Raw genomic sequence first — 26,495 nt, forward strand, 5'->3', positions numbered from 1 at the left:
TGCTTTTTAATTTACACTATCTACTTGAAATTATCCACATATTTGGACGAACTGGTTTAAACTTTTGAAAAAGCCTACTATTAGCAAAAAAGTATACCTTAGACACACACACGCCTAACTTTCAAAGTCCATCCTTTTGACTAGTTTCTCCAAAAATGCACAGCTAAACTTATTTAAAGGAACTCAAACTGACATGAACGATTTGGTCCGATGATAAATTTTATGAGGTTTACTCTATTTTGACACTCAGAAACTGACCCTGATTTTTAATATTATCAATTCTTCGATATGGAAAATTAGAATGTCCTCTGGCTTAGTTTTTCTCTATGGATTAATTCTACACTGGTCATGTTAAAAAACACATGCAATTAAATAAAGCAAGGCAAAATGACTTATTTTCCACTAACCAGCTGTCTAAATTTTTTATATAAACCACCACCACTGAAAAGCAATTGTATAAAGCATGAAAATAACATTTCACGAGTTACTGTGTTCAATCCTTTTACAATTATCTCTAAGCATAGTATTAGCTAATTTATTCCCTTAGCTGATCTTTGCCAGCTGTTTACCTATTTTCTTATCTTTCTTGTTCATAACAAGTTGATGTAGACGTTCCTTCAGTTTATTATATTCACGCTCTTTTCTCTTCATATCATGATTATACTGAGTAGCTCGACTTGCAATGATATTTTGTAATTTTTGTACCTGAAAAAGGCATTTGCTATTATAAGCCCGGTGACAATTCACAAATTCGGAAGAGAAAAATCCTAAAATTCATCTCCCCATATAGGTTTTAAAATCCTAGGATGATTCTTCCTTATTTGTAACCAGTAGAAACCACTTTTTAAAATATTATATGAATCATATAAAGTTTAATTCTGAAATTTCTAGAAGTGCTAATTTTCTGAATTATCTCCTGTACTTTTTACCTTACATATAGACTCTGAACATTTAAAAACCAGATATTCTTATGGAAGTATTAAAATGATTAAAGCTTTATCTGAGATAAACTGAACTCATCTGATCATTTTAAGTGAACTCCTTATATTACTGACTTAAAAATCACTTATACTTTTTGTTAATCTGTGACAAAGTGAATTAAGCCTGTGGCACATGGCAGCAGGTAAGCAGGCTCATTTTTCTAATTAAAAACAATTCTCAAATAAAAGTAACTCCAAACAGCAGAATAATCCAGTCCAAATATTTGCTGAGTGTGTATTACGTGCCAGACACTGCTGTTCAAAGTTCAGATCAATTACAGTTTCTCAGGCAGCTCCTGATAAGAGTATGTCCTATTCTTTTATAAAGCTATTCCCAATCCCTGCTAGGGATTAACATGATTAACTTAATCCCTACCAAAGATGAACTGTATTCAAACCGTTTAAATGTAATCAACAGATCTAGTCAGAATTGTCTGTGAACTCAAGGAAACATGTATAAGCAACCTTACAGTTTAAATACTAATTACCTACTTACTAAATATACTACTAAATAAACAAATATGGTAAAACAAATCTATCTAAACCACTCCAGGGCTCTTTAAAGAAATACACTCCTCAGAAGTCTTTAATTATAGTTCAAACAACATAAAACACTGAAACTATTATATTTTTATAGTTATTAAATAGTCAGAGGTTATACTTTAGAGCAATAAAAACATAACGGTTTCTTCCTACAAAAATGAAAAAATAATATTTTGAAATGCATTAGTGCTATAGGTCCAAGTAACCACTAAAGTAGAAATTAGAATTCTGCTAAATAACCACTAAAGCAGAAATTAGAATTGTATCTTTTGTGTCAGAAATTAGATTTTTAATGTGAACTGCTTCTGTGCCCATTTAATGAAGAAACTGCTTGACTAGATGAACAATGTCAGTATTTAAGACAGTGCATGCAAGAAGGGGCACCTCCGCTATCACGTACAGGTACAGCAGAGAATAAAAGATCCGCATTTAAAGCACTCTTGTGCCTAAGAAAAAGTGACAGTGAACATGAGTCCAGGAAGGGCAGTCCAGGACACTGACTGTTACCAGCTATGAACTAATATCTAAGCCAAATGGATCCACTGGTGGCGGGGGCTGTGGTGGAGAGGGTTCCTGACCTTCCAGTTAAATACTATACACAAAGGTCTACCGTACCAATTAGGGGAAAGATGAATAAATGGTTCTTTCTTTTTTCAAGTAAAGTGGCTCTTATGGTCATCTCATATTACAAAGAAAACAAAAATTCACTTAAACTTCATCTGCAGTAACTGACAACTCACCTCATCTTTCTCATTCTTTAGTAGCTGATGCAAATTCCTGTTCTTACATTGTAACTGTCTATCTCTTTCCTGAAGCCCAATCATTTCCCTCCTGGAAGTTTCCAGTTGTTCCTAAAACATTTACATGTAATTCTGATTAAAATTAATAAAGGATTTAGAATAATTGAATCCTTAAAAGATCAGTAACAAGAAGTTATACATCCTACTGTTCATTAGTCAAAATCAAATGTTAGTGGCACGTGAAATGTTTATTTAAAGGAATTATTACAAAGTACACTATAAAATTGTAACATTTAAATTTACACATCAAATTGTAATTTACATATCAAATTTTGTACATATATTAAAAAGTGCTTCAAAATGGATCCCTGGAAAGAGCATCACTCCATGATGCTGCCCCTGAATATTTTTAAAGTTTATTTTTAATACTTTTTAACACTTCTATACCACGTTTTTGAAGATCTCCTCAAATACAGCAATGCCATCATCCTTCGAGAGTGTACTTGGCTTTGAAAAAGAAGCAAAAGTGATTTGGAGCTAAGTCTGAAGAAAAAGATGGGCGACCAAGCAAAGTGGCAACACGTCGAGTCACAGAAATGGGACTTCTGTGTGACACCACTTCTCCCTGCAGGTGGTAAAGTCTCTGAAGGTACTTTCCAGAGAGGAATGGCAGCAAATCCAGAATTAGTATGAGACAAGATGCTCCTTTTCAACTTACTGCATTTCCTGAGGAACTGTGCCAAGTTCTGCATGAGGCCACCCATATGGAATATTTTTTAAATTGTACTAATATTTGTATAAAATTCAAAAGCCAATCAAGTTATGTCATAACCGACCATAAATAATAACTTGCACAATTTCTGTAAGAACAGATCTCAAGAAGATACAGAAAATGTAGGAGTATAACCTGGATAACTAAGGTTGTCAATTTTTGGCACCCTTTTTTTGAATGTGTAAAACTTACTATTACTGCTAGGACAGATCAGTTGGCATGACATAACTTACAGGCACTAGGCCAGGTGATACGTAGCATATACATCAAATCAGAAATTCGCTCCACGTGATGATCAACACTTTACCTGAACTCAGCGTCACCCCTGAACATCCGCATGCACCCCTCCTTCCTTTCTTAGTGAACTACATCACCATCCTCAGTAACTCAAGGCAGAGACCTGAATGGGGTCTTGAATTCATGACTCCTATTCTCCAAATTCAATTTTTCATAAAATCCTACCCATTCTACTTCCTAAGTGTTCATCAGATCTCAATCTTACTTACTATCCCCATTAGCACTACCTTAGTTCAAGTCCAAAACCTCAGCAAAGGGTCGCTAACAGGCATTCTTATCACCAGGGCTTTCTGAGCCCCCTAACTCCATCCCAAATTCAAGTCTGCAATTCCCCTATAATTTCTCCACCCCACTGCCAGAATATTTACACATTGTTTTCCTCCTGTTTACAACTCCTCAGTGCTTCACTGTTTTCGTACAATTCCTTTTATATCATCTGGAGACAAGGCTCCAGTCTTACCTCATACCACTCTTCATACCCATCACATACTCATCGCAGCCCCAACAGAGGTATTTGTGGTTCCTCTAAAGTGCAGTGATCTCTTACGCTGCTACACATTTATACAAGTCATATACTCTGCCTAGAATGACATTTTCAAGCACTAGCAAATTTCTACTCATTCTTCCAATCTCAGATCAGGTGTTACCTCTCCGTGAAGCCTTCCCTTGCTTCCTACCCCAAGGACAACTAATGAAGCAAACAGTTATGTTTCAATATGTCTCCTTTCCCTGGACTGCAGTCTCCTCATGAACTAAGACTGGGGCTTCACTCAACTTTGAAACTCAGTGCCTAGCACATATGCAATACATTTTTGTTCAACAAGTTGAATTAATCATATGCTAGATCTAGAAACTTTTCCAGATAGATTAGCAACTTTCCCCATTGAATACACATTTCTGTCCACAGTTGACTCAAAATAACAAGATTCTGGCCTAGGTCAAATCCCATATTAGAAGACATCCTGAAGAAACAGTCCCTGCTCTGGGTAGTCCTAATAAATGGGACCACTCCTTGAAGGAAAGGCTCAATAGCCTCAGATCACCAACATATCATAATGATTTACTTGCTACTTATAAGACACATGGCCAAGGGTTACAACCTCTGGATCAGCCCAATCCTTAATAAGACCTTCCATAGTTCTCTCTGATCAGGATTAAAGTACCATCTATAACTCATAACCTTTTCACAAGCCTGGGGGGCACCAACTACCCTTTCCAATCTACCACAGTTTCCCCAAGAGACATAGCTGGATCATCTCTACCCTTTAGGAATATAGGATGCACGAAAGCCTAAAAACATTACTACGAGAAAACACACTTTCATCATTGTGTATGAACCAAGAAGACAACATAAGACAGCATTATCAATGACAGACTGGTAGGCACAGGTGCTCGTAAAGAGCGAAGATGTCTCTAAACCAATCCCCAAGTGTTTCTAGTGTTCCCATGTAGGCCAACTCTATGCCACATCATCACAGCACATTTCCTGCTAGGGGATTTTTAAATATTCTATAGAGAGGTCCTATTATTCCCTCACAGAGCTCGAAGATTCAAGATTCTGAGTGGGTTTTTTGATTGTTTTCTTAGACGGTGTGCGGTGGGGGAGGATGCACACAAAGAAAAATAAGGAAAAGTAAAGGGGCATGGACCAACAGATGAAAAACTAAAAGGAAGCTGATCATCTGACAGTATACAAACGCAAAGGCTTTGATTTTCACAAATCACAAAACCCAATATAGAATAGTATATTTAGGAAAAAATTTGACTTGATTTATATTACATCCTTAATAACATACAACTATAAGTCCCGACCACACCATGATTTTGAACACCTTGTTCCCTTCTCCCTGGATAAACATTTTTAAAATACAAATGAAAACATAAAAGGAAGAAAAAGAAAGAAATCAAAACAGAAACCAGTATCAAATATTCTACATTTTAAAGTTAGTAGGTTCAATGGTCCTGTGAAAAATACTTCCTTTTTTTTTTAAGAGAAAAGAAAGTTTACTAAGCATTTTTCTATAGTCTTTTCCAGAGACCCAAGGCTTCTAAGAGAAGTTATCTAGTCTGCTTTAACTATTGAGCCTTAGCTCATGTGGCATCATAGATGCCTCAATAATATTTTTCTTGGAATTAACTTGTGCAGCCTCTTATAATAAGACTTTTAAATGAAGCATATACTTTCTTAACCAAGATTGGATGACAGAATCGTTATTTTATTTTCCCAGAGCATAGAATATTTCCTAACTTTTTACAGATTCAGCAAGTCATTAAACAGCTCAAAAAATTAATGCCATCAATATGCTGTAGGTATTAGGAAGCAGATGTGTGCAAATTATAAGTTCACTTTTATTTACCTGTTTAAAAAGAAAACCCTAAAGCTTAAGAAAACCCTGAAATATTTAATAAAGTCAGTAAAAATTTATAGTATTCAATTATATAATTATGGCATCAAAATACAGATAACAATTTTTACCTTAAGTTTTGAGTAGCAGCTCTGTAGATGGTCCATATCACTTCCCAGCTTCAAATTCTGTGTCTCCACATTTTCCTGAGCTAGAAGGTTCTTCCGCTGAAGCACAAGCAGCTCATTCATACAATTTAAAACAGCTACTATATTTAACTCTCTCTTTGTCTCTTTACCTTTGGATTCTTCATATAATGAAGGAAAACCAAAAGTAGTCAATTCCTGGTAGGAGAAAATGTTTTCTTAAAGTTGGTTACAGTTGAGGAGATACAGGTCAGAGGATATAAACTTTCAGTTAGATAGGAAGAATAAGTTCAATAGATCTATTGTATGTCATGGTGACCTCAGCTAATAACTACGTACTATATTCCCAAAATTGCTGAGAGAGTAAATTCTACCACAAAAAATGATGTAAGTATTTGAGGTATGTGCACTGTGCCATTTCACAATGCGTTTTCTGAAGCATCATGTTGTACATGACAAATTATATAAGTTTTGTCAATTAAAAATTAAAAATATATGTGAATTATTTTAAAAGGTTGGTTACTGGACAACTTAGTAAAAAAAAAAATCAACAGATAGAAATCTTTTCTGAGAAAAATAGAAAACTATCTTGAAATAGTTAAGAAAATGGTCAATATCCCAAAGGACAAAGAGTTAAAAGGATGGGGCTCTTTTAGCCTCTGCTATAAATCTGTGACATGCAGCAAAGCACTTGGGTTTCTGCATCCATAAAGTGATGGCTAGACTCTCAGTGGAGGAGCCCCTGGGACAATGAGGAGGCCAGCCTGCTCCAGATAAAAAAGTTAGACTTGCTATCTCTAGATGAGATAATCACCAAGGTTGTCTGAAAATCTAAGTCTCAGGGGCACTCACTATATAAACAAAAAACTTGTGTTTGACAAATGTTTCTCTCATAACTTTGATACATTCTATTATATAACATGATTTACGCTATTGTTTTTTACAAAAACATGTTACCTGATCAAGATATGAAACACTCTGTTCAATATTATCCTCTGTGCAGAAGGCACTGAAAAAACTGTGCACATTTTTTGATAAAGGTATTGAAGAACATAGCACTTGCTGTGAGTACAAACTTGATGGAGACATCTTTATTTCTGAGGTATATTGAGAGATACTTTTGCTTTCTGAAATAAAAGGCACTTATATAAATAATTTAGAAAAATTTATGTAAAGCTAACACAATCTCCATTACTAAAGACTTGAATTATATATATACACATAAACATAGATATAATTATACTATATACATACATATTTTAAGGTATTTTCAAATTAGGGCAAAGTCTCTTTTTTATGAAAACTATATACTTTTTTTTCCAAAAAGATACAAATAAAGTGGTGTTCTCAGCAGGCATGAAAATAAGTATTTTATAACCACTTGTCTCTCTTTAGTCACATCTTCTAATTATTTTATATTTTCATTGAAAAATTCACCTTTACAGTTTCTGCTTTAGTTTACAATTATTTAGACTTAGTTACCTGAAGACAGACCTCGATCTGTAACAGTCATCCAATCTCCCATAGCAATCTCTAGAGCCAGGATACCTGAGGAACCAGTTCAGCAGTTAAACATTTAGTCCAGCTGCTGTCACTCTTCTATGTAGGCATCTCCTTAAAAAGCAGATTATAGAATAATAGCATCTAATTTAAAATATGAAAGCCAATATAAACCCAATGCTTAAGAATTAGTTGTATGTGCTTCAAAACGAAGGATTTTGCAATATTTATTCCCATGCACAGAGACAGAACATGGTGTGTGTATATACACAGAAATATAAATAATATGTAAGGATCAAGGTTAAAGGCTTCCCAAGTTCTACTGAGGTATTCATATTACTTTATATACAAGATACATGGTACATGATTTGACTCAACATACATCTAAGGTATAGTATTGTACTAAGTAATATTTCCATATTATATCCTTTAAAATAAAATACAATTACTTATGTAGACGAGAAGATGAAAAACTTCTTGGCCAGCATTTCCATTTTTTTTGTTTTTACCAACTATATTGGCAAAACTTGTAAATTACAATTCCCAGTGTTGGCAAAGATGTAGAGAAATGAACACTTCCATATACTCTCTCCAGATTATAGCAATTTATACTACTACCAAGAAAGCTGACAATATGTATCAAGTCTTAAAAATGAAAATATATTTTGATCCAGAAAATCTACTTCTAAATTATCCTAATAAAATGATGTGTACAAAGATTAATCTAAAATTTGTTATTCACAATATCAAAAAAACGTGCTTATGTTTCCATAGAATGGCTAAAAAAAAAAACAATATATTTATACAGCATTTAAATGTAACTGTTGTGTAGAATTAGATGGCTAACAAACAAACAGCCAAAACTACAAATTGTATGGACTAAGTATAAGACACCCTTTCTATTTCCATTTATGTTTTCACTTTTTTATAGAGACAATGGAAGAGACAAATATTTCTCCATCATAAGAAAAGCAATTCAAACGAAACTGTAAGTGGCAACTGGCAATTGATTTCAAGGTCAGAGGGAAGAGGAGGAAGGGTGAAGACTGTATGCTACCCGGGGAACACATGTCAATACTGTGGACAGCTGCTTCTTGGCTACAATAAATTGTGGTCAAGGGGAAAGCAGTTGTGTTGATCTTAGATGTTTTTATGAGATACTGGAACTCTGGATTTTTATGTGAAGTCTCCCAATTTTAAAATGTTAGTAGCTAATTTTAAAAAAACCTCTATGTATTAAGTTATCCTGTGGGAAAGGGGAGTGCCTAGAGAGGGAAATGAGTGAGGCTTCTGGGGTGCCAAGACTTTCTACATCTTGATCTGAGATGTGGTTACACTGGTATACACAAGTTCAGTTCATCGAGTTGTATACTTTTTAAGATCTGTGCACTTGACTGTAAGTTATAGCTCAAACAACAGCACTATGTAATAAGCCAAGTAAAATGTGTCTTTAGGCCAAATCTGGACTGTGGATCAAGAGTTCACAACCATTGTTCTGAATATTTAAGACTGTGGTAAATATTCAAAATATAGTGTTAAATGAAAATTTAGGCCGGCTGTAGTGGCTCATGCCTGTAATCACAGCACTTTGGGCGGCTGAGGCGAGTGGATCACTTGACGTTAGGAGTTTGAGACCAGTCTGGCCCACGTGGTGAAACCCCCGTCTCTACTAAAAACACAAAAATTAGCCGGTGTAGTGGCAGGCATCTGTAATCCCAGCTACTCAAGAGGCTGAGGCAGAGGAACCCCTTGAACCTGGGAGGCAGAGGTTGCACTGAGCTGAGATCGTGCCACTGCACTCCAGCCTGGGCGACAGAGTGAGACTCCATCTCAAAAAGAAAAAAGAAATTTACATTCTTCCAATAAATACTAATTGAGCTCCTACTATGTGCTACTACATTTTTCTAGGCACAGGGGAGGCCATATGCTCTCAAGAAGTGAAGTTCATATTCTGATGGAGGTAGAAATAAATACCAAACAAGTGAGCAACAACTTAAAGAGTGATAACTAAAAGAAAATAAAACATGGTAATACAAGAGAGTATTAAGGTAGGGAGCATCTGGATCAGTGAGAGAACCTCCACTGAAACAGTGACATCTGAAGTGAAACCTAAATGATACAGTCAGCCACAAGAAAATCAATGACCAGAGCAGTCCAGGTAAAGGAAACAGCAGATACCAAGACTTAAGACGGATATTAACGTGTTATAGATGCAAAACAGAGAGAAGGCCAGTATATTTGAAGCACAGTAAGCAAGGCTACAGTGTAGGACGTCGGATTTCCTCTAAACTGCAATGAAAATCTATTGATGTGTTTCTCGTAGCTAGGAAAGTAACATGTTCTCTTTTATGCTTTAAGAAAGATTACTGTGGCTACTCTGTGAGTAGACTATAGGTAGGCAATTGTAAAAACTGGAAGAAATCAGGGGGCTACTACAATAGTTCAGGCAAGACAACCAGTGTTAAACTACAGTTCTAACAGTGGAAGCAGAAACAGGCAGATGAATTAGGGATGTGTTCTGGAGACAGAACGTTCAGGACTCAAAGATGGATTGAAATGTGGGCAAAAAAGAAATCAAGGATGATTTCTAAATTGTAGAGCAGCATACAATATATACTGAGACAGATGATGTTATGTGTCTATTACATGTTATGGTGTTACACACACACATATATACAGGAAGTAATTCAGTCTGGCAATGGTCTTTTGCCACTTTTCTACTCATGTGCTTGGTAAGGAAGGGCACCTTGAACTATTTTGTTCTTCCTACTGTCCTTAAACGGGTGTTAGCAACAGGATGAGAAGGATAAAGACTGAGCCTGTACCAACTAAGAAAGACGCTGATTTTACTTTTGGCTTTCTGAGATAATCACTATAAGTAAAACAGAATCCAAGAAATAATAAACCCTTCTACTCTAATATAACTCAGCTTTGGGTAAATTCCTTAACCTCTCTGAGCCATAGTTTCTTCACAGGTAAATTACCGTAACAATGAAGAATACCTCCTAAGTTTCCCAAGAGAAAAGTCATTTAGCACACTGCTTGGCACAGAAGACACACATAAGCTAATATTCATCATCTTCATCTTCATCATCATCATCATCATCTAGACACAGGGCTATTTGATATAAATGACAGGCTTCTAAAACCTGTAACAAAATGCACCACTGCTCCTAATAAAGGTTGAACACAAATTATTAAATGATCTAGAGACAGATATCTTTATAAAGACACAGTACACAGTGAGCTAATTTCATAATCAACTGGTTGGGGGAAGAAACAAGGTCAGAAGAAAACAGTAATAGGCATCTTTCCAATTTCTTTGTGTTCTTGTTAAGGTATCTGTAAGACAATAGTGCTTTAAGTGTCTTTTCTCCTCATACAGAAAGAATACCAAAATGTGTCTATTATATACCCATTCTTTAAAATCGTAAATTAAGTCAGTTACCCTTCCTCTGTGAATTTAGCTCTCCTGTGCCTACAGGCTAGACAGTGAATTGTTCCCTGCCCTACTGATACAAACTTTGTAAAATGTTTACAACGAAAACCAAAACCCCATTTTGAAGTCCTATGAAACAAAAAACTTAACTAACAGTATATGATTTCACACAATCTAAAAGTTTCCATGAATCCTCTTCTGTTCAATGATGTAACAATTACATGCTAGGAGACTTGTGATAAAAGAAAAGTTACCCGACCAGTTTTTCCAAGAAAGGGGACTTACGACTCTTTATCAATACACACCCTAAAACTAAGCAGTAAATTTAAGCATATTATTGTATTTCAGCTCAAATACAGCCAAAACTGCATTGCTGAAGGTTGCAAAGCATTTTTTTTTTTTTTTTTTTTTTTTTCGAGACGGAGTCTCGCTCTGTCGCCCAGGGTGGAGTGCAGTGGCCGGATCTCAGCTCACTGCAAGCTCCGCCTCCCAGGTTTACGCCATTCTCCTGCCTCAGCCTCCCGAGTAGCTGGGACTACAAGCGCCCGCCACCTCGCCCGGCTAGTTTTTTGTATTTTTTTAGTAGAGACGGGGTTTCACCATGTTAGCCAGGATGGTCTCGATCTCCTGACCTCGTGATCCGCCCGCCTCGGCCTCCCAAAGTGCTGGGATTACAGGCTTGAGCCACCGCGCCCGGCCAACAAAGCATTTTTTATGAAGATGTTAAATTAAGTCAATGTTAATTTCAAAAGGAAAAAAAAGGTAACAGAACTGTATCTGTTTTGCATAAACATAATACCATCACAAGCCCATTTCAATTTGAAAGTGTCAAATGCAACCAAGAATGACTCCATTACAAAGTCAGTGCAGGAACGCACATTCATAATATAGATTAATCAAATAATAGTAAGCCATTATCTAGTGGACATGATTATTCCTCAGAATTGGAGTAAGAACAAACTTAGTTATTCCAGCACTGTTACCATAGTTACTTTAGGAGAAAAAAGTAAGTAGTGATCCATGTTTTAGTTCAAGTAACCTGTAACCTGAAATTCTATTAATATGATTTGTTAGAGTATATGAAAGGAAAATACGTCTTGGGACCCCAAAATCACTAAGCCAAAGGGAAAAGTCAAGCTGGGAACGGCATCAGGCAAACCTGCCTCCCATTTTATTCCTCAATAAAATAGCTACAAAGATTAAAAAGCTACATTTGTCCAAAGTTCCTTGTGGGCCTCAGGCCACCCTAAAACAGTTCTGTTGGATTTCAGTCTTGCAGTGTAAATTGATAGCTTATTTTCCAAGGTGCGGGACAAAGGACAGAACTCAAAGTTTTCCCTCTGCTTACCTGAGACAAATGCACATCTGATAGATTCCTATGCCCTATTATTTACATAAAAATGCAGATTCAATGAATCAGACTAAGGCATAAGTGGCTATTCCTCTACTTCCCTCTCACATGCAAATTGTGTACTCAGTGAAAGGCCGATCAAAGACCCAAAAGAAAGCAATCTTTCATCTCATCTACCTGTGTCCTAGAAGCCCCCGCCCCCTTTTCCCTTCCACTTCAAGTTGTCCCGCCTTTCCAGACTGAACCAACCAATGAATTACATCTTACATATACTGACAGATGTCTCATGTCTCCCTAAAATGTATAAAACCAAGCTATGCCCAACCACCTTGCATATGTCGTCAGGTCCTTCTGAGGCTGTGTCACAGATGTGTCCTTAACCTTGGCAAAATAAACCTTCTAAATTGAGACCTATCTCAGATACAGCTACCCAAATTCCAAGATGGATCAAATTCATGAGTGAATTTTATGAGCAAAACTTGAAGATTAAAGAATTTAAGTATCTTGTAAAAGGCATTTCATTCATTTAAGATTGTCACGGAACAATCTTGAAATACATCAAAGCAAGAAAAATGTATAAAGTAATCCATAAATAGGAGATGTAGTTTTGTTCATTAGTGGTAGGAAACATGTATATAGCCATCTAATAAACTTCCTGTTCAAAGTACTTCTCAACATAGATTCCAATCAATGTCTTTATACTGTAATAGAAAATCTTACAATAATTTTGGTAAAAGTGTTACCTTACTACTTTTGAAGTAGTAAGTACTTTTTAAGTACTCTGTCTTCCCTATATGTCGCTATGGGTTGCAAAGTACCAATGCCATATACTTTAGGTATGAAATAAGGGAACTCTGGTCTTTTCTGGCTAAAATCACGCAGAGCTTAAATCTATCATTCTTCATGTCCAAATGTTTTCTCTTTTGCTTTCTGTTATACAGATAGGAACTAGGGCTCAGAGAGATCACCAGGTTGGCCCAAGGTCGCATTTCTTATTGGTTGTGAAGCCAGGAAACAAATCTGATTTCAAAACTCTGTGGTCTTTTCCTTTTTTTATTGAAACAGAGTCTTGCTCTGTCACCCACGCTGGAGTACAGAGGCGCAATCTCAGCTCACTTCTACCTCTGCCTCCCAGAGTCAAGCGATTCTCCTGCCTCAGCCTTCTGAGTAGCTGGGATTACAGGTGGGTGCCTAGCTAATTTTTGTATTTTTAGTAGAGATGGGGTTTCACCATGTTGGCCAGGCTGGTCTCAAACTACTGACTTCAAGTCATCTGCCCGCCTCGGCCTTCCAATGTGCTGGGATCATAGGCGTGAGCCGCCACGCCCGGTCAACTCTGTGCTCTTTTCATTCTATCGCTATTCAACCTTTCAACTTTGTACACATAAATCTCTATCATGCATGCACATCCAACTGAAAATAGAATATAATCAAAATGATTTCCACTGTTTCTTTAGAAGACTGTGTTCTTATAATCCACTTTAAATGAGTTCATTCAGAGCACACAGTTCTCACTGGAACTTATATACTACTTAAATTGAGGCACAACTGTAAAATTGGTCTCTGCTTGGCCACAAAACAATAGCTTTGTTCTTGTTTGTACTTCTCTATTGTAGAGTAAATATTAACACAACATTGAAACTAACTTTACACACCTTTAGCAAAAATATCTTGTGGTTCTGGTTAATCACACCTGTTTTTTCCATCAGAAAAGTTCCTTGGCTAGCTATCTTTTTCCTTCTAACCCAAAGATGAAGAGGTTCTCAATACACAACAATACCTTGTAGAACTTTGGGTAAGCAGTCTCTAAGACGGCTCTCGGTTATTTCTGCCTCCTGATGGACACGCCCTTGGGTTATTCTGTTCCTTGAGTATGGGCTAGATTTACTAACTAGCTTCCAACAAACAGAATATAGCAGAAGTGAAGGGATTTCACTTCCAAAATTAGGTTATAAAAAGGCTGTGGCTTCCATCTGAGGTTGTTTTTTCTTCCTTGCCCTCTTAGATACCTCTTCCTAGGGAAAATAAGCCATCACATTGTAAGCAACTCTATGAGAGGTCTGTGTAGCAAGGAACTGATGTCTGAGGTCGACAGGACCTGAGGCCTGCCGAGAGCCATATAGGTGAGTTTAGAACTAGATTTTACCTCAGTCAAACCTTGCGATGACTGCAGCCCTGTCCAACACCTTGACAGCCTAGTGAGACACCCTGAGCCAGAGCACCCAGCTAAGCTGTGCTCAGATTCCTGACTCATCTATTGTAAGCTGGCTGTTTAAGCTGCTAAATTTCAGAGTAATTTGTTATGAAGCAATAGTTAACTCATACAAGTTTTTAAGTATGTATGTTAAATATATATAAATTTATTGAGAAATTTCTGAGTCCCTTCTAAAACTTACACCATAATTGACTGAAACATAACTAAAAATGATGCCATCCACTACAAATGCTGCTGCTCAGGTTTTTAACAATGATATCAACCAGTATTACAATTAATCATTCCATACTATTACGGTTAGATGCCTTCCCCACTAGTTTATGAACTTCTATAGGGCAGGGAACGTATGCGTCTTTGTAGCCAACAGTACCTGAAACACAGCAGGTGCTCAGGAAATGTTCACAATATGAACTGAGTCCCACATATGGCACACTCACTCAGCCTCTGTGCCTCCACCGGTGCTTTCTTCTCACACCTATCTCAAAACTAATGCTTTTACAAAACACCACCGCCCCCATCACATAACCTTCTCCAACTACTCCAGCCCACCAAGCTCAATCTCTAAGCCCTCCACATACTCGGTTTGTTTCATCTTTCCCAGCCACACTTTCCAGTACCACACATTTTACATTTCTGTACTCCCTCCAACTAAACTTAAAGGATGGCATAATCAATGAGTATTCAAAAACTGATAACAAATTAACATGTTCATTCCGGCAGGCAGAAGTGGATAAAGGAACAGAGCAATGGAAAAGTAGCAAAAGAAGAGTCAATCCTTTAGAGAAAAGAATTACTCTCAATTCCCATTTGTCTTTTCCTCTTCACCCCCAAATCTCTGCAGCTACAAACTGAAAGAGAGCTCCGCAGAAACACCGTATCCTGATTACAAGATTTCCCTCACAAAGTACACTACTTTAAGTGTTCTTTTCAAACTCACTTGAAATTCAAACTTGAGAAGGTGCTAAAGGCCTACCTACTCTGAATTCCAAAACAACTGCAGTTAACAGAAAATAATAGCTTTCCATTACACAGGGACATGGTAACTTAACACCACCTGGGCTTCTAAGTATTGCACAGAATTTTTCACAAATAGAGCTAACTAAAGTCTTTGCTAAAATCTCACAATGTTAGAGTTACCAGACTGTTGGGTTAAGAAGATAAAACTAAGTCTTGTAACATTAGTCCTATCTTACAAATTCAGTCCTAAAATTTAAGAATTTAGTTATCAGTATTGACTCTTAAAAACTAGACATATTACAATTATTTAAAACTGTAATATCACTTTCAACTATGATTTTGTTATAAAGGAGACTGTAGCTTTGAATTCCATTAGAAATATCTCTGCACCTTAAAATTGTTCAGATGCGCACATCAGTACAGAAACACATTAAGTCCAACCTCTCAGAAAATCTACTCTTTACAAATTTAAAATGTAAATTATTTCTTCTAAGTGGTGTAATTTCATATTTTCCATAGAAAAACACTCTTCCTCATAAATTTAAATATACATGAATGGTACGAACTCAAAAATTGATATTAATAATGTGCCTTCCTGATGTTTTGTGGCCAATAGAGGATTTATAGTTGCAAAGTACAGTGCAAACAATGCAAGCCTCAGAGCCCTGGGTCAACAGACTGGGTCATATCTTGACAAAAACACTTATTTCTAAGACTCTCTCTCCAAGACGGTTTCCTCACCTGTTAAAACAGGGTGATGATAATCTACTTGTTAAGGTTGTGGGTATTTAACGGAGTAAGAGGTGGAAAACTAAGTACACTACAACTAGGACACAGGATACTGGTTTAGTAACACATGTGCCAGGAGCTATTCTAAATGCTTTACATATATAATTAAGTCAATCCTCACAACAACTTCGTTATTTTTTCCCTTTTACAGATAAGGAAATTGTGGCAGAGAGGTTAGGTAATTTGCCCAAGGTCACAGAGCTAGCAAGTGGCAGAGGCAGGATTCCAACCCCCAACCCCACATTGGACTGCAGAGCCCATTCTCTTAACCATCACATATTGTTGCTTCAGTGGGTGACGGGCTCAAGAAGCAGCATCTCCTACCACCACTCCTTTAAGAACCAGTAAAGAGAGAACTCAATCTATCTCCCAATTGGGCTCAGACTGCATAAAATAGTGTGAACACACAAATTATGGTACAATAATTCATGTGTATCTCTGGGTTGAGGGATATAATCTCAATGAAGCTCCTGGCCAAAATCTGCCATTAGACAGCTATCCTCAGCTTAGAAAGCAGGGAGCTACATGCTGTTCTTTAAATTCCTTATGTATCTTTGAACTGATCACTGCTGTAGTATGAGAAACAGTAGAGTAAAAGAGTTAAAATCCAAAGTCAGACCATCTGGTTCCAAACTCTGGCTTCTACACTTACAGACTAAGTGGTCCTGAACATAAATCTTCTCTGGGCCTCACTTTCCTCATCTGCAAAAGGAGAGTAAAAGCAGTTTAGCTCAAAAAATTATGTGGTTACATAGTAAATTTATTTATCAAATTTCTTTAATAATTTTACTAAATAAGCTTATGCATGTAGAGGGCTTAAAAAAAGGTCGTGGGTATACAGTAAGTGTTCAATAAATGCTAGCTATTATTAGCTATTTTACTCTTGGAAAGGCTTCCATGATATTTTGTTAAGTAATGTAAAAAAGTTACAAAACCATATCTAACATGAGCTTATTTAGTCGTTAGAAAAAAAACAAAACAAGTGTCAGTAGATATGTACAGGTATAAATTCTGCTCTATAAAGTTTTTATAAGGACAGAAAAAATTGCAAGGAAAAACCAACTTAAAAAATAAGGAAAAGGCAAGGGCAGGACTTTCATTCCTTTCTTTATGTACTTTCATGCACAAAAATGTAATTTTTACTTTACTGTCTTCCAAATTTTCTATAAATGAATGTGTTTTTCATACAAAGAAAAAAAATCTATGTTTTTAAAAGGCAATTACGGTGATGATAAGCAGAGGAAACGGGGATAAATGGCACCATTCTCAAACGCCAAAACTAATGGTAGAATGGCATGAGTGATAAAAAATTCATAAAATAAAACGGCAAGCAGCCCTGTTAGGCAAAAACTGGTTAGAAAATTATACAGAAGTCCTAGAGTTTTTTAAGACAATTATGTAAGGGAAATAGCTCTTTACCAGAGATCAGTAGTTTGCCGTTTTAGAGGGCAATTCCAACAATTAACAAATATTTGAAATGTGTAAATCTTCCCACTAATCAATTCTACTCTAGGCATATAAGAGAGCAAGCATAATACATATTGAGGACATTATTGAATTGCAGTATTATTTGAAATGGCAAAACCTAGAGACAATATGGACAAACCGTTAAAAACCAACACATATGGTACAGCCAGTCTATTCTGGGATTATTACAGATTAAAGCAAATCTGCATGTATAGCACAAAAAAAGAAGTTACAGGTTAATTAGAACAGTATGATCACCATTTTTTGTTAAATCAAACTACCTATATATATTTAGGGGAAAGTTCTGGAAAAGTTACAAACTGTTACAAATGACACTCCTGGGGATGGAATGATTGGGCATAGGGAGGGGTGGAAGACCAGGGCTTTCACCTCTTCCACAGTGTATCTTTATATAGCCTGAATGTTTTAGGAGCATGTATTATTCTGTAAAATTTTTAGCGGCAGGGTATTCAAGCACAATTAAATGAGATAATGTGTGAAAGTACTCTTAGCTCAATCCCTGCCCTTGAGGAGAAATCTCAACTAAGACAAATCCCACCAATCAAGTACACTTCTAGCACCTGTTCCACATATGCACACATACCCATGAGCAAGGGTAATGCAGTCTTTACTTCTGTGGGAACGTCTGTGGGAACCCGGCCCATTGGGAAGACAGGAAACAGAAATGCAGAGGCCAGACTTTCCCCCAACTATCGTCAAGGGCAAAGCCCTTGGAGTACTGGCAGACCCGGCAAAAGTGGACTCTCCCCCTGGCTTAATGAACAATCCACTTGGTAGGAGGAAAGAGGGAAAATTTTAACTATTAACACTCTCTTCAAAAACAAATGCTCTTAATCTTTCAACCTTCGATGAATGTAACTCAGAAGGTGCATTTCCGCTTCAAGAGAGCAGCTCACAAAGTTAAACACAGTAGGGACTTAATCTATGTATACCATCTGATATTCCATTACACACTGACTTTTTATTGCTAATGTTTTCATCTGTTTTGGAGTTGGCTGCCAATTAAACTGTTAGTTTTCCAGGGTGCTGTCACTTCAGGGAAGCTGTACAGGGTACTGAGAGAGCACTGGACTGAGCAGCATCAGAGGCCACGGTTCTCAGCAACATTTCTATTATGTACAGAGCAACCTTGAACTGGTCATAATTTCTTTGAGTTTCAGTTTCCATATCTGTAAAATTATGAAGTCAAACTAGATGACCTTTAAAGAATTTCCAGTTCTATTCTTTTGATTTTTACATTTCTCATGGGACCCCATATGGAATTGAGTACAGCTATTTATATCAAAATTATTTTTTCTTCACCTTTTGTTTTTTTTTTTTTTTTTTTTTTGAGACGGAGTCTCGCTCTGTCGCCCAGGCTGGAGTGCGGTGGTGTGATCTGGCTCACTGCAACCTCTGCCTCCTGGGTTCAAGCTATTCTCCTGCCTCAACCTCTTGAGTAGCTGGGACTACAGGCGCTTGCCACCATACCTGCTAATTTTTGTATTTTTAGTAGAGACGGGATTTCACCATGTTGGCCAGACCGGTCTTAAATTCCTGACCTCATGATCCGCCCACCTCAGCCTCCAAAGTGCTAGGATTAGGCATGAGCCATCACTTCCTGCCTTTTCTTCACATTTTTATAACAATGTGCACACATTGTCTTTACAACCCAATGTTTAGCAAATGAGATTCTACCTAATTTTAATAACAATAATTTATTAAGCATGCAGCACTTACTTGGAACACTTTTAAGCATTTTATGTGTACGAACTTATTCAGTCTTACAATGATCCAAATACTTTCCCCCATTACAGATAAGGAAACTGAAGCCTGGAGTTTTCTTGACCTAGGACACAGAGCTAGAACATGACAAAGCCAAAATTCAAACCCTGGTAGTCTAGCACATTTAACATTACACCCTACTATCTTTCGTATAGGAGAGGGGGAAGTATACAATATTCAAGCTGCTTTTTCTTTTTTTAAGTTTTGGGATACATGTGCAGAACGTGCAGGTTTGTTACATAGGTATACATGTGCCATGGTGGTTTGCTATATCTCTCAACCCATCATCTAGGTTTTAAGCCCCACATGCATTAGGTATTTGTTCTAACGCTCTTCCTCCCCTCAAGCTGCTTTTTCAAATTGAACAAGTATTCTCTTCTTGACCACCTCACCTGAAACTAAATTACAATCAAATAATTATGCCAACTGAATAACTGGAATGGGAACTATACAAAAGCAGACAAAATATTAAATTCCGTATGTAACAATTCAAAAAAATTTTTGAAAAATCTAGCAAATATATTGCCAGGCTTTCCCTGCACTGCCATCCCTTCTCTTTGTGCTTCTAGAACACTTAATATGAACTCTATTACAGCACAGATCTGACAGGAATACAATTTCTCTCCCACCACCTCAACTGAGTTCTTGGTTGGCAAGCTTGTCAGCATATTCTTTGTACCCCATTTCGGTATTAGGTATCATCACTCATTCAAGGTTGGAGCCCAGTCGAGATTGCTGAACAAATGTCCAAGTCCAAGGACCTATTAGTGTAAGGTTTGCTGCTGTCTTAGTATGACAGACAAGTCAACACTTTGGCCATGCTGCAATTTAGAAGGGCTTACAATCTAATCTTGATTGGTAACAGCTCAGAGAAGGAGCAAGGTGATTCAGGGTATGAATCAAGAGCATGGCAATTTAGAAACTGTATATCAGTTTCAAATTCTTCCAATGTACACACAGCAATAACAGCAATCATATTCTTAGTAGAAGATTATTAAGAAAAAAGAAAAAAAGAGTCACCTTTTAGAAGTCTATCAACTTTTAAGGTTAAAAGTCAGCTAAGAAGTCCAAATCAAATTTTGAAATTACTATTTATTGGTATTTCACTCGTCAAATAATGAAATGGTAATAACATCTACTAAAGGCACTGGAAATAATAAAGAAACCAAACATAATTAATAAATCTACTCACCATTTTTTTCAACGATTTAGCCCAAATTCAATCATTGGTTATAGTTCTCAATGTATGACCCTGGAACCAGCAGCATCAATATCACCTGGGAACTTGTTAAAAATGCAAATTATCAAGTTCCGCTCCAGACCTACAGTTCAGAAGCTTTAGTGGAAGGACCGAAAAATCAGTGTTTTAGCAGAACCTCCACGTAATTCTGACACAAAGTTTGAGAATCACTGCTGTGTTCTATAGAATGTTGTTCAATATAAATTAGCATTCTATTTATATGCACTTTCAATTAGAGAAAATCAAAAAGGAATTCTTATCTATGGGTCCTACAAAATGGGTTCCAAGAATGATATAAAAGTGTTCTAAAGCACTAAATGGAGGTTGAGAATAACAGGCCTAGGGAATGCCTGGCTAAGCAGCTTATTAAACCTTGGAAGATGGGGGAAACTCTGAAACACAAATAGTTCATCAGCTGAATATTCATTTATCCTATTAACATACTCTACAACCCAGCAAGTCCACTCCTAGTGAAACCCAAGAGAAACTCTTGCCTATGTATGCCAGGAGGTGTGCACATAAACAGCAGCATTCTTCACAACAGCGAGCAGCACAAGAGTATCACCCTGGAAACAACCCATATACCACCAAGAGAATGGATAAATTATGCCATATTCACAAAATGGAATATTATGCAGTAATCAGAAAACTTCAGTGACACATAATACAAATCTCAGTATTATAAAATGAAAAAATGTTCAGAAAATAGGGCATGTAACATATACAGTTTTAAATTATGTGATGCAATAAAACTGTAATTTTAAAAGACACCAAGGGAATGATGGCTATAGGATTCAGTAAATAGTTGCCTCAGGTGAGGGAAAGAGGAAAAAGAAATGGAGGGGCCCATAGGGTTATGCAGAGGGTTAGGTGGTGCTTATTGTATTATTAAAACTATAAATGCACCAGTTAAACAAATGCGTCATGAGCCAAGGGATATAAACTAATTCTTTACACCTGAAGTCCTTTAAAATGCTTTAAATACATATATATAATGTTCCTCAAATATTTCAAACAATTCTAAATTCTACCCAGTTTGACTGTGGAGGCACCAAGAGCCCTGGGTCCTTGGCCTTACTGCCAACTCAGGGGTTAAAATGTTTTGGGCCCCAAAACCCAAAGCCAATGACCCTCTTCCTTTAAAAGTACAAGAACAGGCAATTTGGGCTCGAGTTTCAGAGGATCTATGAAGCCATCCATTTGCAAAGGATCCACGGATGGCAAGTTAATAACTCCTGTACTAGCCAATTATGTGAAACTGGTAGGAGAGAAGCTAATGATGAATTCAAGAGCACCTAACACGTGCCAGATGGGGCTCCATCAGCTGCACCACTTAACCCTCACACTAGCCCAAGGAAGGAGTAAAGATAGCACTGGTTTATTGATGGAAGAAACTGAGGCAACAGATCAGGTAACTTACAGTTACAAACCTGGAAGACAGAAATAAAATCCAGCTATTCAACCGGGAAAAACTAAAAACTAGCTATTTATGATTCCAAAGCCTCACAGGCCTGGTTTCCTCCTGACACTCAACAAATATGCTGAGCAAATGATATCAATTCTCTGAGCCTATCGCCTCATTACAAAACAACCTGGCTAATGATGGGTTGTACTTACAGATTATTTCTATGATGATGGCTTGCTTTTACAGTCTAGATCCTATGCAGGGAGATATTCCTAAAATTTGGCTATAGAATAGAGAATCAAATCGAAGGAGACACCTTTCAGACAGGAAACCACAACCAGACTACAACTAACAGGCAAATGAAAAGTATATGCAGTGGCTGGAACCCACCTTGAATTTTAAGTATCTACTGGACACTATTTCAGCTCTATATACGATTTTAAAATCGTATTTAGTCCTACAATTCTTTTAGAACAATATTTCTCTACAAATCTCCTCCAAACTTCATGCTTGCAAAATAAGTTCTATTTTTTAGCACCGTGGCACAAAAATATATTCTCAATGCTCACTGTATGCCAAGAACTATACATAATTTAAATACTTTTTTGCTTTTTATTATTTTTTTTTTTTTTACAAAAATCATACAATACTTTTATAATCTGAAAAAAAACCTTTGAGACAGATATCATAGTAAACTGGGCAATTAATGGTCAGGAACCAGATGGCTGACTCAGTCAGTGACTGAGGATAGCCAAGAACAGGTAAGAAGTAATTCAGAAGTTGAACTGACAGGACATGGTGACAAGTATACAAAAGGAAGGCATTTACTCTCCCATGTAAAAAACCTGTCTTTGGCACCTGACAGATAATAGTGTCATTTAGATAAAGGGAACAGAGCAGTAAGGTTAGTAAAACTGGGTTTGGGCAAATGTGTGGAGATAATGAGCTTTGTGCAGCTTACTGGGTTTGGAGATGCCCTCATGAGACATTCACACAGGGCTAAACTCTAGGCCTAGAACTCACAAGACATCAGAGCACGTTTAGATAGATGAAATTCACAAAGAAAAAAGGGGCAGGAGAACGAACTCCGAAGAACATCAACGTGAGTAAGTGAAGGAGACCTGGACGCAAGAGATACAAAGAGATGGGGGAACGGACTTCAGGAAAGCCAAGGGAGAAGAGATTTAAAGAGGAAGGGTGATACACAGCAGCAAATGCCATAGAATGGGCAGGTTTTTAATTTAAAAAACGTGTTGGATTTGGTGATTAGTGACTTAATGACAAAGCTGAGGGCTAAAAATGAAAATCAGACTTCAGAAAGATGATCACCAGATAAAAGGAAAATCACTTGTTCAAGAATCCGAGTTTAAAAGAATGTTAGTTTCTCTGAATGTACAGGCTTTATTAGATGCTCATGGATAGATTTAACATGACAAAAAAAAAAATCCTGCCTTTAAAGTCAGTTCTTATTCAATTACAGCATTTTTATATCAAGTAGAACTATTACGTGCTCAATAAGTATGAGCTATTTTTCCAGGCACTGTTCTAACCTATTTTTCTAATCACACCCCTCCGAAGTAGGTATTGTTATCATCCTTCACAAATGCGACAACCAGGGCACAAGATCGCATAGCTAGTAGTATGGTAGATCAAATGTGACTCAAGAGAATATGAGAAAAGGACATGTGTGAAGCAAGAGTTAAAAGACAAGAACTGTAGTTACGATTGCTCTGAATGTTTAACTGCTTGTAGTTTAATTTCTATTTAAAAAGTTATTTTTGCTAATTTGAAAGACTTTCTTCTCTCATCTCAGAATCCTACATTGCTAGAATCTGACATTTTTATGTCTGACACCCAGATTCTGTACTGCATTATAATTGTGTTATTTCTCCTACTGAATGCAGGTTGCTTGAAAATGGGGAAGTATCTTATTTAATTTGTATCCCTATTCTTCCAGTCTTAAAAGTAGAATATACTCAAGAAAGGTCTGTTGTATAATTATTTCTGCTTTTCAACAGTTTCTGAGGGCTTCAGCAAAATAGACCTCAAGTCTAATTGCTGTGTGAGACTCCTGTCTTTCAGATATTATTTGGATTATGCTCAATACATTTTGGACCACTCAAAATGCTGGTTTTGGTGGAAATATCCTTCTAAAGTAAAAATCAAATATAATTCCCCTTCATAAAACCCTCTGAAGGTTCCCTGTAACCTACTGGTCAATGTTCACAGCACTGTTCTACAGCCTTATTAATATGGCAACCCCACCCTGGTCCAACTCTACCAAGCCACCTGTAACTCCTCAACTGTACACTGCCGCAGAATGCACCCGCTGCTTGATGAACTCCACGTTCTCTGCCAGACACAGCTGAAATTCTCATTCTTTTTGAAAGCCTTCCTATATCTGCTTTTTGTGAGGTTTTTTTGCTCTCTCTCTCACTATGCTGATAATTTCCAAAATACAAATTCCTCAAGGCAACACTCATCTTTTTAACCTCAGGTCAGGCAAGTAGCAACTAACTAAGCGTTCAACGAATGTTTATTGAAAGAATTATTAAACCGTAATTCAGTAAATCTGCTGGTTCTACATATAACATTGGCCCACAATCAAAAGGCACAATTCTAGGATGTTTTACATTACTAATAATGAATGGTGCGTTTCTCTATTCTATCTCATCCCATAAACTCATGAATTCAAGGTAACTTGTACCTTCACTACTAGCTAACCATATCGCCATTACCAAAGCCACAAAACAAACCCACATCGTATCAAAACCTCTTTGTGTCATGAGCAAATGGTGAAACCAATAAGGCATGTTCACAGCTATTGTAAAAGACATGGAAAAAAAAACTTTAAAACCTTTGAAATCGATCCAACTTAAGCATGTGAAATGAATTAAAATCACACAATTTTGGGGCGGTGTCTTTTCATGCATCTAATTTCTCTAGGTGCATATTACACAGAAGGCACTCAAACGCCTACTTTATGAAACCGGTGTCACGGCCTGCTTTGGCCAAAGAGCAGACTGTCAAGTATTAGGAGATCCCAAGTATATAATCGGACATTGTGCCAGACTTGAGGTCTTTAGCAAACAGTTTCAGCATAACATTTAGCTTTCTCATATATCTGCCTCATTATGTTTAGAACATAATGTGCTTTAACAAGTCTTGTCACAAGGCACAATGTGTTATGAGGAGATCTCCACATTTCATCCTAGAATAACTAAGTCTTCACAGTTATCTTCAAGCTGTCTCACCCATGTTACGTAATCCATGAGCTTTATTATCTTCCCTGTACAGCTGGGGAACGAGAAGGGAAGGAAGGGTACAAAATGACTTGGTCTAAGAGGCTCAGCCAGTCACTAAAAGAGCTTTCGTTTTAACTATCAGTTCCTAACCCTCTTCTCAAAGAACCGTTTTGTTTGAGAAACTTTCACTGACAGCAGGCAAAACAGTGTTAAATTAGCTATTAGCGTTCCTTACTTGTTTAGTGTGAATGAATAACCTAAGCTTCCTACGCCTGTAGGTTGACAGTTTTAGGAAAAGAGATTTGATGGATCAAGTTTTGCCGACTGGATCCAAATTCATAAATCTACCTCTAACTTCTAAATTTCAAGATAGCTTGACGTAAACTTTAAAGGCATTTTTCTCTCCAAATTTCTAATTCTTTACAAATTTTATTCAGTCTCTTAAATGAGTGAACTCATACCAACCTGTCTAGTTCAGGATCAAACTGTAGGACTACCAGAATTTTCTTCTACCCCACAGTAAGCCAAACCCCCATGAACCATGAAAGCCTCCATGACATCCATCACCCACAGCCAACTCTACACCTTGACTCTAATCTGAATTGTTAGGGAGCCCAGGAAGTTTAAGAAGCCTCCACCCTTACACTTCTAAATCACCCTCTTTTCTAATCATCAACCTATCACAGCGACCAGAAAACAGAAATCTCAATTCTCTCAGATTCAAGAACTTTATCAGCGTTGCTAGAAATGGCAGTTTGGCATTTACAACGATAGGTCCTGAAACTGGGAAATAATCTAAAGATTCCCTTATTATACGTGCAGACAGCAAATTATTTAGTACATTCTATGTCCTGGGCCCAAGCGATTTGCCTAACTGGGCAATTAACATATAACATAGGCTCAAAAAATGTGCCGGGAGCTCACAATTCAGTTTACTGTCGTTAACTACAAAATTCTAAACCAAAGTATTTTCATGATAAAATTCTAAACTAAAGTATTTTCACACATGCCTGCTTCTTGGATGATGTAAATTCTTCCCCTCGACTTTTTACTGGACCACTATCGGGGTTCTCCTCCACTGCATCGGCCACCGGCCACCCAACAACTAGTTCTGAAGACTGCCTCTTGCGGCTGCACTAGCAAATCGCCAAACCCCGCATGCTCCACGGCCGCTGCTGAGACTCTGCAGCCCCAAATCGGCCATCCCCTCCTCCCCGACGTCTCCGCGCTGCTCGTACCCCCACGCCGGGCGCCACCCTCGCTCCATCCCAGGCAGGGT

General features: G+C 37.2%; 1 protein-coding gene across 6 annotated transcripts in view; it reads right to left on the bottom strand.

Annotated features, from left to right (window-relative positions):
- The window catches only part of SSX2IP (SSX family member 2 interacting protein), a 47,828-nt gene that overhangs the window by 20,771 nt on the left and 562 nt on the right, over positions 1 to 26,495 (bottom strand). For 4 of the 6 annotated variants that reach the window (XM_030913169.1, XM_010382542.2, XM_010382544.2 and 1 more), the window contains exons 2-6: positions 7,306 to 7,437; positions 6,781 to 6,950; positions 5,809 to 6,021; positions 2,264 to 2,374; positions 570 to 705 (exon numbers count right to left, since the gene is read on the bottom strand). In XM_030913169.1, coding sequence (XP_030769029.1) covers positions 570 to 705; positions 2,264 to 2,374; positions 5,809 to 6,021; positions 6,781 to 6,950; positions 7,306 to 7,348 — 673 coding nt within the window. In that variant the 5' untranslated portion in view covers positions 7,349 to 7,437. Of the gene's footprint in view, positions 1 to 569; positions 706 to 2,263; positions 2,375 to 5,808; positions 6,022 to 6,780; positions 6,951 to 7,305; positions 7,438 to 16,726; positions 16,777 to 26,495 lie in introns of all 6 variants that reach the window. The other 2 variants (XM_030913168.1, XM_010382543.2) reach the window with 1 other exon arrangement.

This window comes from Rhinopithecus roxellana, chromosome 12 (assembly GCF_007565055.1).
Source record: "Rhinopithecus roxellana isolate Shanxi Qingling chromosome 12, ASM756505v1, whole genome shotgun sequence".
Lineage (NCBI taxonomy): Eukaryota > Metazoa > Chordata > Mammalia > Primates > Cercopithecidae > Rhinopithecus > Rhinopithecus roxellana.